This window comes from Eumetopias jubatus, unplaced genomic scaffold (genome assembly GCF_037043125.1).
Source record: "Eumetopias jubatus isolate StellerSeaLion01/CBP00866 unplaced genomic scaffold, mEumJub1_p1.0 scaffold_10, whole genome shotgun sequence".
Taxonomy (NCBI): Eukaryota; Metazoa; Chordata; class Mammalia; order Carnivora; family Otariidae; genus Eumetopias; species Eumetopias jubatus.
Genome location: NW_028274816.1, coordinates 92,662,420 through 92,676,502, shown reverse-complemented (window position 1 = coordinate 92,676,502; position 14,083 = coordinate 92,662,420). Strand labels below are relative to the sequence as shown.

At 47.5% G+C, this 14,083-nt stretch overlaps 2 protein-coding genes across 4 annotated transcripts in view; both read left to right on the top strand.

Moving 5' to 3' along the window:
• The first annotated feature begins 1,223 nt into the window (after positions 1 to 1,223).
• Positions 1,224 to 9,454, top strand: AMZ2 (archaelysin family metallopeptidase 2). The gene is made up of 10 exons (XM_028112766.2): positions 1,224 to 1,299; positions 1,842 to 1,941; positions 2,262 to 2,354; positions 2,903 to 2,953; positions 3,104 to 3,386; positions 3,702 to 3,875; positions 3,988 to 4,116; positions 6,759 to 6,922; positions 8,145 to 8,321; positions 9,247 to 9,454. Exons 4-10 carry the CDS (start codon positions 2,930 to 2,932, stop codon positions 9,400 to 9,402), a joined length of 1,107 nt encoding a protein of 368 aa, XP_027968567.1. The 5' UTR covers positions 1,224 to 1,299; positions 1,842 to 1,941; positions 2,262 to 2,354; positions 2,903 to 2,929; the 3' UTR covers positions 9,403 to 9,454.
• A 2,042-nt stretch (positions 9,455 to 11,496) lies between these two features.
• ARSG (arylsulfatase G) overlaps positions 11,497 to 14,083 on the top strand; it is a 101,926-nt gene continuing 99,339 nt past the window's right edge. For all 3 annotated transcript variants that reach the window (XR_015769312.1, XM_028112882.2, XM_028112883.2), the window contains exon 1: positions 11,497 to 11,593. The gene's annotated coding sequence lies outside the window, so the exon portion shown is untranslated. The remainder of the gene's footprint in view (positions 11,594 to 14,083) is intronic.

The window sequence follows — 14,083 nt, the reverse complement described above, 5'->3', positions numbered from 1 at the left end:
CTTGTGGGAAAAGGTGGAGGTGCGAAGAAACAGGCTTATAATGGACTAGGGTTTTTCCGGGGTTCTTTTGTAGGAAGCTGCTGAGTCAAACGGAGTGGAGAGCGTGGGGTGAACCCGGGTAAGACTGAACTGAGCTGGAAAGGAAGGAGGGTATGAGGGGTGGGTGGGCTTGTTTGGCGGCCTGCTGGAGGCCCATACCCTTGAAGGGAGAGGGAATGGCGATTGATTAGGTTGGGATTTGTCCTTGGCAGTACGAGGGGGCTTTAGCCAGCCTGACCACATACTATGTCCTAACATCTGCTGGGCGCCGGGATGCACGAAGCGGCTATAGAGGGGTGGGCCAGGGGATCCTCTGCTTTCATAAACAACCTCCCAGTGCTGAAGGGGCTTTAGGGATCAGAGCTGGCTCCTTTCCTCTTCCCCAGGAGAACCATGAGGCCCAGAGAGGTTAACTTAGCCAAGGCCACACAGCTGATTCAGTGCTAACGCTCGCCCGCCCCCTTCCTACTTCCCTCCGGCACACGCATTCGGCCTTTTCAGCACCAGCGTGGCTCCGAGGGACGCATCCCTGGGTGGAGAGACACCCTGCGGGCGTCGCCCGGCCCGGTCCCCGCCTCCGCGCCGACCCCTCTGCGCGCTCCACCTGCGCTTCGCGGTTGCGGTCGCACTCAACGCCGCTGCGGGCGCTGCCGCCGAAGAAGGGAAAGTCCAGCGGGGGACGGCTCCCGGGCGCGCGCCCAGGCCCTACGTCAACGTGCGGCCACGGCTGACTTATTTTGGACCCGGCTGGTTACATTAGTCACGCCGAGGGCGCTCCTCAAACCCGCGACCCCCTGAGCACCTTCGCAAACGGGCAAACCCGCGAGGCCCACCCCGCCCCAGCTGCCCCGGGACCCAGCGCGGCCCCGGGGCGGCCCTGGAGGGACCAGTGGCTGCGCCCCCGCGGAGACCAGGGGGCAGAAGGGGACCGTGGGGACTGACTTCGACGCCTCGCGACCTCGCCACCCCCCCCCCCCCAGCTTGCGGAGACCATGACCGTGACTGCCGCCCCAACTAGAGCTCAGAGCCTGCCAGACAGCCGCGCGCTACGGGGCGGGGCGTGCGGCTCGGGGGCCGTGGCACGTGCGGGGCGGGGCGGAGCGTGCGGCTCGGGGGCGTGGCACGTGCGGGGCGGGGCGTGCGGCTCGGGGGCGTGGCACGTGCGGGCGGTGCGCGGCGGAGCGGTGCGTGGCGCGGTGCGTGGCGCGGTGCGTGGCGCGGTGGGGCGTGGCGTTGCGCCGGCGGGGGACGGGGGCCGCGGTACGAAGTAGGGCGAGACGGGCGGGCGCGCGGGGGCCGCGGCTGGAGGCGGGCGGTGTCCAGGCCTGGCAGGGTGAGGGCAGTGCGGTGGATCCGTCAGATCCGGGCCGTGGCCTCCCGGGTTGGGGGATTGGTGGTGGAGGTTGGTCGCGGTCGGTGGGGGAGGGGTGAGGATGTGGGCGGGGCCGCTGCGGCGGAAGCCGGGGAGGACAGCGGGGGCGGGGGCGTCTCCAGGGAGCAAGGCCCTTTGAGGAGGCTTCCTCCGGGCGGAAAGACGAAGCGAGACTCCGCGGGGGATTCCCCCACTCCACCCCAGCCAGGGACCGGGTCGCGGTTGCACGGGCCCCAGCCCAAGGTGCGGGTTTCTATAGCAACCAGCGGGGGTGGCCAACTTGTCCAGGTTTGCCCAGGATGTGCTGGTTTGGGCACTGCAGGCCTGCAACCTACAGAAGTGATCCTCTTCTGCCTCCCGCGGTTCCACCCAGAGTGGACCTGGGAGGCTGGCGGAAGGCCGACCTTTCACACTGCCTTTTTAATATTAGGGTGAAGGCGCCCCGCACAGCACTTTCCCGACCAGGCCCAGGCCCAGGCATGCCGGTCCTTGTAAGGCAAAAACTTCGATGGGAGCCTACCTCCCTAAAGGTAGGTAGCATATAGGAGGGCACATTTTGCTTTGATATTTTGTCCTGTAGGAGAAGTGAACTGTCAGCCCAGGTGGGGAGCAGCGAGGACGGTCTTATGCACATACCAGAGCTTTAACAATAGTGACCGCCGTTTGGGAATTTCGTCCTGGCTCTGGAACCCCAGGATTCTGATGTCCAAACAGAACAGACGTTAGCTTCAATTTTCCCATCAGTTTGTCAATCATTAAACTGGGAAAAAATCTAGAGAATTAGGAAAGATGATAGGTTCCAGAGAGTGAAGTCCTTTTTTTTTTTTTTTTTTACCTTTTCTAACTCCAGAAGCCTTGTGGTGGAACAGCTGTTTGACGCATTTAGAAGAAAGAATGACATCCCTACAGAGGAACATGATGTGAATGGAAGAAACCTGTCATTGTGAGTCTGGCTTTTGATTAGTCACCTGATGTCCTCCCCAGGGTGACATGACTTTGAGGCAATAAACTTCAGTGTATGAGGTCTATTACCAGCCTGCAGTTAAATTACAGAAATGGCAGGACTTACCTCAGTTCTCTTTTTGTGTGGTCTGGAACATCTTTGAGTCACCTTGGAAAAGATGAGTATTTTTATTTTTTTAAAGATTTTTTATTTATTTGAGAGAGAGAGAGTGAGAGAGAGCACGAGAGGGAAGAGGGTCAGAGGGAGAAGCAGTCTCCCCGCTGAGCAGGGAGCCCAATGTGGGACTCGATCCCGGGACTCCAGGATCATGACCTGAGCCGAAGGCAGTCGCCTAACCAACTGAGCCACCCAGGTGCCCAAGATGAGTATTTTTCATGTGGCCCTAATGAGTCAGTTCATAATATTGTTACCCCAAGGACAGAAGGAAACAGGAAATCAGGTCATTCACTTAGGTTTTTTTAAAACGGGAGCAGGTTCCATAAGAGAAGGAGGAATGAACTTCATGATTTTTCTTTTCACTTTTTCAGATACCCTCCCCAAGAAATTGATTGGAAATGGGGAAGAAAAACAGTTGTTTGGTACGAATAATAGTAACAACAACAACAACAAAAGAGCAATCAGTTTTTCCATTCTAGGGAGAAATTAGAGATGTATGTGGAAGATAGGCAGATTAAAGTCATTGGAGTGGATATGCATTGTATATTTGATTACTTGTGTTTTCCTGGTAGATGCAAACAGTACAGCACTCTGAACAGACTCTAAAAACAGCTCTCATCTCAAAGAACCCAACGCTCGTGTCACAGTATGAGCAGTTAGATGCTGGCGAACGGCGTTTGCTGAACAAAGCCTTCAAGCCAGACAGTGATCTGTTTGGACCCATTACCTTGCATTCGGAATCAGACTGGATCATCTCCCATCCCGAGCCTCCCCAGGACTTTGAACAGTTTTTCAGTGATCCTTCTAGAAAGGCACCGTCTCCAGAGAAGCGCAGTATTTATATACAATGCATTGGTATACATTGGTAACATGCTGGATTTGGGTTGGTTTGCAACGGGGCTGTTGCCAGGGATAGCCCAGTTGTTCTTATTCAAGTAGGCAGTTTTATCATTTTTTGACATTCATTACAGTGGTGGGAAGTTTTGTACCCAAATCACCTTAAAGGGGGACATTTTGTTTCTTTGTAATTCATGTTCACGTCAATGAGTAATAAAGGTTTATTGAAAATCTGGAGTTAGCTTCTAATATAAAATTTCTAATTATAGAATGAGATAAAGACTGAATGTTTAATCATCTTAAAGTCTGTCTTACATTTTTTCCATCTTCTAGGATCTCTAGGAAACACCAGAATTATCAGTGAAGAATATATTAAGTGGCTCAAGGGCTACTGTGAAGCATTTTTCTATGGCTTGACGGTGAAACTCCTAGAACCGGTTCCTGTCTCTGTAACGAGGTGTTCCTTTAGAATCAATGATAACACACAAAACCTACAAATTCATGCAGGTGAATTAAACAACTTTACAATTTAAAATTGAGTGAAGGAGATATTAAATAGATACATGTATGGATATATATATGTGTATCTCACATGTACGTTTTTTTTTTTTTCAAATAGGGCACATCCTGAGGTTCCTAAAAAAGAAGAAACCTAGAGATGCCTTCTGTATTGTGGGAATAACAATGATTGATCTTTACCCACGAGACTCCTGGAATTTTGTCTTTGGACAGGCCTCTTTGACAGATGGTATTCCTTTTTGACACTTAGTAGAAATTTCCTCAACTTGAGAATATTTGAAACTTGATAAAGGGAAGAAATCCCAGCCAATTATCATTTTGATACTTATGACTATAATATTTCTGGTGCATCGTGCTGTGCTCAGGAAGTAGTATGCTGTGGATGGATTCTGATGATCCATCTGTTGAGCCCTTCACTACCTACATGATTTTGAGGCCAGTGATAACTATTTCAGAGAGTCCTTTTAAGATAGTTTACCTAACAGTGCTGATACATAAAAAGTGTGTATATATGCCTGGCATCTATATAGACATTCAGCACAACAGATGGTAAATGTCAGTAATTCAGGGGCAAGGTGAATTAAAAACGTTAGGGGTGTTTGTACTATCATTAAGGTAAGTGAAAATCTTGCTAATTGTTTTTCAATTCTCTTCATAGTTCTCTTATCTAGGTAGAGTAACCATAGGCTGATTTACAAGTGTGTAAGCTTCATCCTGTTTCTCATGACATTTTATTTTACTTTTATAAAAAGTCACCTTCAGTTTTCAATTTGAGATACAGTAAAACTTGACTCATTAGGAATTCTGCGTGGTAATAGGGTAGGAAAGGATCTGGAAGCAAATCCTATTTTTGCCCTTTTTTTTTTTCTTTTTCTTTTTGCCTTCGCTCCACTTTTCCCCCCACCCCTCCATTTTTGCTATAATTTCTCTACCCTTGTCCCCTAGGATCTGACAGGTTTGAAAGGGAAAGTCCAGTGCACTAAGGGGAGTGGTCGTCCATTAGCGCTCTGGGGGTAGGGAGTAGGTATCCGCGACAGCGCCTTTGGGGTACTGGTTCGTGGACTGTCCAGGCGTAACATTAGCCTCAGGGTTTGTTGGGGGTGGGCCCTTTCTTTAACAAATGTTTTTTTCTATTAGATATTTCTCTTTCTGAGACATTCATTCGAGGTGGGAGCCCAGGGCACCGTAGAGCCTCCTTTTCCCTCTGCTCCTTCTTTGGTGACTTCTCCGTTTACATTCCTAGAGCACCCCAACCCCCATCAACACACTCTATTGGACACTCTGGCCACAGCTATCTTTCTGATTTTTATAAGAGCTATCTTTCTATCAGAAATAAGCTTTTTTATTTATTAGGGGGAGAGCACAAGCTGCGGGGGGGGAGTGGCAGAGGGAGAAGGAGAAGCAGACATCCCCGCTGAGCAGGGAGCCCCACATGGGGACTGGGAGGGCTCAGGGGGCTCGATCCTAGGACCCCGCGATCATGACCTGAGTCCAAGGCAGACGCTTAACCTACTGTGCCACCCAGGCCCCCCTATCAGAAATAAACTTTTATGAACTAAATTTTTATCTCCCCTTTTATAATTAATCTGACAGCGATGGAAACATTAAAAAAAAGTTAAAACAATTTAGACATTGCTAGCTAATTTATCTTACACACGTTTGAGGAGGTCAGGAGGCATTCTCCTAAAATGTTCCTACTTTAAACCCCCCCATTTTAGTAAGTTTCTTAAATATTAAATGGTCTAAAGAAGGTGTAAGCTAGCAGCATTGATCTGCCATGCAGTGAGATAGTATCTTACTATAAGTGACTGTACTTTCCCAAGTTTACAAAGATGGGGATTTTAAAATGGAGAAATATATAATTACTAAAAATAATCTTCCATCCATAAGGTTATTAGAAAGAAAAAATGTTCTTGCTAACGGTATTGTAGTGAAATTATGCCCACACTTGGTTGGCCAGAGGATAGAGGAGGTCAGCTGTGACATGAGATTTTGTTTTTCCTTAACTTTCTCTCAGAATGCGCTCTCTCTCTAAATATCAAATATAAGGTGACACTTTGAAGGGTGGGGTGAGGAGCATTCTCTTGGGATCAAGTTGGATTGGACAGACTTACTATGAAGTCATTTCTTTAACAAAAAAAAAAGCCTTATTATTTTCAGATAACAGCGGAAATAGGCATAAATAAAAATGACAACATAAGTCCCATTATAAAGCCATGCCCTTTAGAATGTATTGTGTAGCAAACCCTGTTCTCATGTGTGCAGGGTTGGTTGAGAGAAGCTTCGGTGTAACAGGAAGTCAGTTACAAGGGTATTTATTCTGGTCACCCCACAGCAGCCACATAGAGTCGTGCTCTTGAGTGAGAAGGGGGAGGGGGTAGAGGTTCTGTGGGAAGGCATGGTGTCCAACATGGTCTCCACGCATCAGGGCAGTGAAAGAACCCTCACTGCGCTGTAGGACCTAGAGATCTGTTTATTGTGTTCTTAAAGAGTAAAGTCATGGATGTGTGGTATGTGTGTCACCATTTTTCCTCACTCCTCTTGGAGTCCTTGATTTGGGTTACTCTTTGAGAAAAAAGACTAATTTTGTGTGTGGGGGGGAATTCTAGAGCTTTCTATTTCTCAAGAATTTGATCTCAAGACCCTTGAGTCTTACAGGGCAGCGCAGTGTGGATAGCAGAAGAAGATTTTGGTGGGGAAATCTGGAGCAAAAAGCCCTTCTTTGTCTTGGCAAACCTTAAGCATATTAGACCGTGAACACAGTAGCACAGATTTGCACCCAATGACTAGACGCGCGAACAGCCTCTCTTTTTTGGTTTTTCATTCAGGAATCTTACTCCCATTCTGATGTTGCTTGTCCTCCTTTTCTAGGTGTGGGGATATTCAGCTTTGCCAGATATGGTAGTGATTTTTACAGTTCACGCTATGAAGGCAAAGTGAACAAGCTGCAGAAAGTATCTTCAAGCGACTATTCCGTTTTTGATAACTATTATATTCCTGAAGTGACCAGTGTTTTGCTGCTTCGTTCCTGTAAGGTGAGTCATTTTAAAAAAAAGAAAAACAAATCTAACAGGAATGTTTTTTAAAGAGCTCTTAATTCCCTGAATTGTATATCAACAGTCCTTAACGTCGTATTATAAATGAGTTTATATCACTCGTATACTTTTGGTGGATATTGTTTGACTGAAGTTATCAACAGAAACAGAATTAGAATGGATACCTTAATACTGAAATTTACAGTATCAGTGCTGGTTTTTTGTCCTGTTAGTGACACGCAACTGTCACTGTACCCACATCCTCGCCACTAGTTTAATTCTAGAATTCTGCTATGAGTAAGGTAAGTGACTCGTTGAAGCTGTTGTGGTCATCACGTAAAGTGGCTCTTGGAGGCCTCTGCTCTCAGGCGTCTTGAGGACGGCTTCCTCTTGGCCCAAAGCTGCCTTCTCCTGCGGTTAGTTCTGCTCACAGTTCCTGATACCTCCCCAACCCCTGCTCTTTGGAAAGCCCATCTCCTGATTTCCAGTCTATTACCGTCATGTTCTCCTTCCCCCCCCCCTCCCCCGGTCTTCGTAGCCAGAGACAGAGGCTTTACCTGCAGCTGGGAAGTTCTGTTTTCCTAAGTACTCCTCCTTAGGGTTTGAGAGCTACAGTGTTTTCGGAGTGTGTCCCCCACATCAGCATCACCTGGTTTGCCCGGTAACATGCAGACTGAGCCCCCATCCTCCCAAACCTGCTGACTTGGCATCTCTGGGGGAATAGCCGGAATCTGAAGCCTAACAGGGGTCCCATCCTCTGGTCTACAGCAACAACTGTCCGCGGGCTGATTTGGCCACCTGGGGACTTCTGGCAATGTCGAGAGACACTTCCGGTTGTTGCAGTTGGGCTGGGGGTGTTCCTGGTACTAGTGGGTAGAGGCTGGGGATGGTGCTAAGCATCCTACAGTGCACAGGACAGCTGTGTCTTCCCCCCACCTCCACCGTGGTGACGCAAAGAGTGGTCCCACCCAACATGTCACATGTCACATGTATCAAGGCTGCGAAACCCTGCTCCGGGGGAAGTAATTAAGTATAGGAAGGAAAGCAGTAAGACAATTAGGGAAATGGGGGATTAAGTCTTTGGGCAGGTTGAAGTTTTTGGTGAGGACGGGAAGGGAGTTGATTCCTATAAATTTGTTTCTTGGAAAAGCAAGAAAAAGAAGGCAGGTCTAACTCTTTGACGATGGTGGCGCTATAAAGCCTTGCTGTGAATGTCTTGCAGACTTTAACCCATGAGATCGGACACATATTTGGACTTCGACACTGCCAGTGGCTTGCATGCCTCATGCAGGGCTCCAACCACTTGGAAGAGGCTGACCGGCGCCCCCTCAACCTTTGCCCTATCTGTTTACGCAAGCTGCGGTGCGCTGTTGGCTTCAACATAATAGAGAGATACCAAGTAAACGAGGGGAAGAAAAAGAAGGGGGGAAGTGGTTATATAAGTAGCAAACTGCCATTTTCTATTAGGCCCTTCTCGGGAGCTATAATTTATCAGAGGAAATTAGTGCAGAGATAAGCAGGAAGCTGTGGTTTAAAAAAAAAGAAAAACACGCGAAGAAATCTCTAAAAAACTGCCTTGCTTCTGAGTGCCTTACCCTTGCAGTTCAGTGAGAGACGGTGGAGGAGGTACCTATCTGTGGTCCCCCTTCGCTCGACTTGGGAGAACAGGCTGAATGTTGATGTGTGTGGCAGAGTTCATTATTTTTTAAAACCACAAGTATATGTGGAGATGCTTTATCTTTCCAAATATGGGACAGGGGTATGCTGTTCACGCAGAGGAAAGGATGAGTTTCTTTAAGGAGGAAGAGGGAAAGCACGTAATCTTGGTACGTGTGTGCATGTGCACGCATGCCCACAGACATGTCCGTAGTCATCACCTACCACCTCGTGGGTGTGACTGCTCACGCAGGGATGTTTACATGCGTGTGTCTGCCTACACCTGTGTGCACACTTACATGACCCATTTCCACATCAGCTCGAAAGCACTTGCCCAGTGCCCTGTGGAACCTTCGGCACGTTGAGAAAAGCATAATCCTCCCATCCAGAAAAACCTGTGAGGATTCTTGCGTTTCTCTTTCATCTTTCCTCCTGTACACACTTCTGACCATCATTTGTAATCGTAGGTTGTGTATTTTTGGTAACTGCTCCTTCACCCAGTATGTGTTGTTCCATATTCACAAACATCTTTATCAGACGGAACATCTTCCCGGGGTAACAGAAGTCACTGATTGAGATAACGTGATTTCGAAGCCAACGTGTTTCTCCTGCCTCAAACTCTTTTGCCCTGATTTGTTAACACGTGAATCTGGATTTTGTTTTTCAAGGCACTGGTGAAGTGGATTGATGATGAGTCTGCTGACATCCCTGGAGTCAGCAGGGGACACAGTCGGGAAGACAATGTGAATTTACCAAAACCTGTGGAAGCCTTTAAGGAATGGAAAGAGTGGATAATAAGATGCCTTGCTGTTGTCCAAAAATAAGGACCTTCACATAGGAGTAATTACAATAAACACCTTGCATATTACGCTTTCACTTGGTTGCAGTACTTCATTAGAACAGACCGTTTACTGATTCTGCCCTGTGTCAAGTAACAGAATGGAACCTTCTTTAAAGCACCTGAACTTTGAAATGAGGCTTATCTGGAATGCTAAAAACTATACACCTTCTCTGTTCTTAGTAGCCTGGTCCATGGTAGCGAGCACATCATTTCCATTCTTGAAATATGTTTATGTCTCACAAGAGAGCTAGGACTAGCAGATAAGTAAATACAAAAATCGCTGTATGTGTCCCAAGAAAGGATTTCCAAGGAACATAATTTCCAGGGGCTGATTTTTGGTTCATTTCTTGGAAGAGGTGGTCCGCCTGCTCTAGATCCCTCATTTGTGGACTCTCCTTGCCAGGGGGGCTGCCTGGTCTCCCTTTTATTTGCTGGTTGTCCCTTGAACCTGAAAGAAGCAATAGTTCACATGGGGTTTCGGCAGCTTATAAAATGTGACTTCTCAAGAATATTTACAAGTGAAACTCAGGGCACTTGTACAATGGACATAGTATTTGTGAAGGGTCTTGCTCATGATTTGTTACAGTGGGCCTTATGTTTGTGAGTGTTCCACTTTGCCTACAGGCTTGGAGCAGGTGTTAGGTTTATTCCTACAATTGTATCATTCTCACTTTGCATTGTGAAGTGTTTACTTGACAGGGAGAGTGTGACAGGGTGTCCCGTTGGTGGGTCAGGAATGCCCGTTGTTGGCCTGTAAGGCTATGAACATCAGCTGGATTTCCTCCGTGGGGAACAGGTTGAAAACCGCAGACTTTTCGAGCGAGATCAGTGTATCTCAGAAATCTCGGAATTAGGTCAGATCATTTGATTGAATGCTGGTGAGCAGATTGCATTTTCTCACATTCCCATCTTTACCTGGAGGGTGAAACTTACAGGTATTTTTAAATTTTGAAGCTTGGAACCTAAATTCCCTGTTACTTATGCAGTGTGATTTAAAGCACATATTCTAACTGAATCCATGCTTTCCCTTACTACATTCACTTTCTTACTTGATGAGACCTCTTAAGGTCATTTAGAAAAATGATTGTTCACACTCATTGGAGGGCGAACACTTGGTTGTTATGAGAAGAGAATCCAAGGGAGCATGGACTTCTACGGATTCTGTTACAAGTTTTATTTCCTTGTACTATTATTGTCCACTGTGTTCAGGTTTGTTCTGTTTTCCCACGAGGTAAGCACAAGTTTAGGCCTATAGGTCAGCATGAGTTACAAACCTACACATTGAGATTTGGCTAGGTGTGTAAATTAGGGGGTGTGGTTATCTGGACAAGACATAAAGTCCATTTGTACCTACTCTGCACAGAGAGACGAGGAAAAAAGTCTATTTAAAGAAATCATTCAGTCCTGTTAAAAGTTGGACAAATGTTAAGTTTTACGTGATAGGCATTTATTCAGCAATCATCAATTAAGTGTGTATAATGCATTGTATTTACTTTTGGGCAATTTCTTAGGGTTAAATTTAAGAATATCTGTTTACTGCAACGAAATTTTATGTACTATAGGTAAATCTTGTTTTGAGAAATAATTTTGTCAGTAACAGATCCACGCAGAGCTTGCTTTGCAAATGCTGAACAAGGTAAGAGTGAAGAGAATTAGTTTTCCACGGTCTTAACACCGTTCTAGAAATAAGCGAATGTGAAAATCTGTTGGCGCTGGCGCCTGCGGAATTAGTCGTCTGTCTCCGGTCCACAGAAGGACGAAGCGTCAACGTTTTCGTCCGCAAAGCCCTGTAACGGCGACGGCCGACGGCCGGACAGAAGACCGTGGCCTCGCCGGCCTCGCCTTCTGAAGCCCGGAGGCACCCCCTCCCCGCCCCCCGGCTCGAGCGCGTGTCCGTTCCGCACCCCGCGCGGCCGAGGGTCGGGGTGCTGCGCTGGGGGTGCCCAGCGCCGTCCCCCGCGTCCCCCGCGGCGCCGTCCACCCCGCCACCCGGCTCCACGGCGGCGCTGTCCACGCCCCCGCGGCGCCCCGCCCCGCCGCGAGCCCGCGCGGCGCGTCCCCGGCCCGCACCCCCGGCCGCGCCCGCGCCCCGGGCCCGCAGCGCAGCTTCCGGAGCGAGGGGGCGCAGGAGCCGCGGGGAGCCTGGCAAGATCGGCGCGGCGGGCACCGGAGCAGTGAGTGCGAGCGAGCGGGCTCGGGGGCGCGTGTGCGCGGCGCTGGCTTCCGGAGGCCGCGGCTGAGCCCCTTCCGCGGCTCTGGTCCCTAAACTAGAGCAGCACCGTCCCCTACGAAGAGAGCACGGGCCGCAGATGTCACCTTAACGTTTTTGGGAGCCACGTGAGCTCGTGCAGCAAGGGGCACGTGAGATTAGGCTTAGTCACACATGTTAATTTAGTCCAGTACATCCAAAATATTACCATTTCAACCTGTGGTCGAAATAAAAATGGAGAGAGCTTACTTTCACCTCTCATTCTAAGTGTTCGAACTCCAGTGTGCACTCGACACTGAGAGCACCTCTCCGCTCCGAGGGCCGCATGGCGAGTGCTCAACGGCCCCGCGTGGCTCAAGGGGCTGGACCGCGCAGCTCTAGCTTAGTACCGATTCCTGCTGCTCACGGCAAGATGCACCTCTGAAGTTGAATTAATAGGAATTCATAGGAAAGGCTTTTTAGAGGAAAAGGTTTTGCGTGTCTTCGGGCAGTACAGTGAGAGTTGGCATTCAAGCCGAGAGGATGTGAACACTCTACGGAGTCCGTATTGATGGATTGGCTTTTAGATCTTGCTGTTATTTCCCGCGGCACTGTATTTTTTTTGTTTTGTTTGTTTGTTTGTTTGTTTGTTTTTACCGTCTCCGGTTGCCAAAGGCCTGGTCTGTCCTCTTAACGCGTTTTCATTTTTGGAATGCAGAATTGTAGAGTGTTAATAATGTGGATCTTGCTCAGTTCATTTCACATGTGAAGACACAGGCCTGCAGTAGCGAAGTAAACTTGTTCTCAGTAGCACCAATGGCAAAGATGGACCGGGTCCAAGTCTCCCTAATTACGAATTCTGCTTTGTTTTCCCTCTGCTGCATGACCTCATAAGTAAAATACCACGAGCCAGAAACCTAACCGGTTTTTTTTTCTCTCCCAGATTGTTTATAGAAGAGTTACAAGATTAAACTTTCTTTCAACCTCTTTTCTATTCAAGTGGGGACATTTGGGGTTGCTCAAAGTCAGAGAAATCAGTCCATGTACTCTGCCTTAGCACCAAAAAAGACATTCAATATCCAGAAAAGCACTTGCTACCCATGGAGGCATTAAAAAAAAAAAAAAAAAAAAAAAGGCATCATTAAAAAAAAGACTACTAGAAAATAGGTTAAGTTAAAACAAAATCTGCTCCAGCAATATGTTAAAACTGAGCCCTCCATCTGCACACCTACCCTTGGGATAATTTCTTCCGTTTGTTTAGTCTCGGATGGATCTATGTTTTCATCCTTACAGCTGATTGGCTCATACAGCACTCTTGCCGGACACTTAGAGACCCATTCTCAGCTGTTGGGACAGTAGGCTTGGATCACAGTGCTTTCAAGTGTCTTGGGGCCACCCAGCTGCTTTCTAGCAGCACCAGACTGTCTTGAGCTGTAATTGTAAATCAGTACCATGTTCTTTCCTCTTGAAAAAGCCAATGAGAAATGAACTCATTCATTCATTCAACAATATTTTTGGAGCACCACCTACTCTGTGTGGGGCCCTGCTCAAAGCCTTGGGAAGTAGCAGTAAACAAACAAACAAAAACCCATTATCTTGAGGTGCAAATGGAGGAGACCTGGTTAATGAATGAAAACAAATACTTGTATAACTTTTTTTTTTTTTTCCAGAGTAAAGGGTAGAAACAAGGACTGTTTTAGATAGGATAGTCAGGAATGCCTCCTCAGGAACATTTGGAGGAGACCAAATTGCAGGGTCACATCATGCACACGTCAAAGGGAAGGGTGGACTAGGGAAAAATGCTAAGGCATGAGGCTAATGTTTTCAAGGAACAAGAAGTCCAGTGCAGTTAGAGTATCAGGGAGCAAGGAAGAAAGAGCAGGAAGTTCACGAAGAACCCATTGTTAGGGATTTTAGGTTTTAAATGTGGTCATGACTGATTTGTGCCTTCAAGGGATTATCGTAAGGCTTCTGTATGGAAAATTAAAGCAGGAAAATCAAAGTAATAGCGGAATTGGGCAAACCAGCTAGAAGATGATTGCAATAATCCAGCTAAGACGATACTGGCTTGGATCAGGGGTACTGGTGGAATTGGCAAAAGCAGGTTCTGGGTATATTTAGAAAGTAAAGTCAATAGGATTTGTGGAGGAGCAGGTTTGGGGAGGAGGGTCAAGAGTTCTGAGGACACGTGAAATTGGAAATGCCTAGTTGGCACCAGGTGCTGTCACACGGGCCTGTGTGAGTCTGGAGCTCAGCTGCACAGTCGGATCCTAGAACAGGAACTGTCAGTGTAGAGAAGGTGCTTACAGTTTTGCCTGAATTCTAGGGGAGTAGGTTGCTAGGACAGTTGGCGTGCTTTTCTTGAGTTGCTGGAAAGGTATCTAAATAATATAAATCCATCGCCACAATGTGTATTTTCTCTCCATAATATTTGTTGAGCTCTATTTAAAACGCGTTTATAGATAAAATGTTCTGG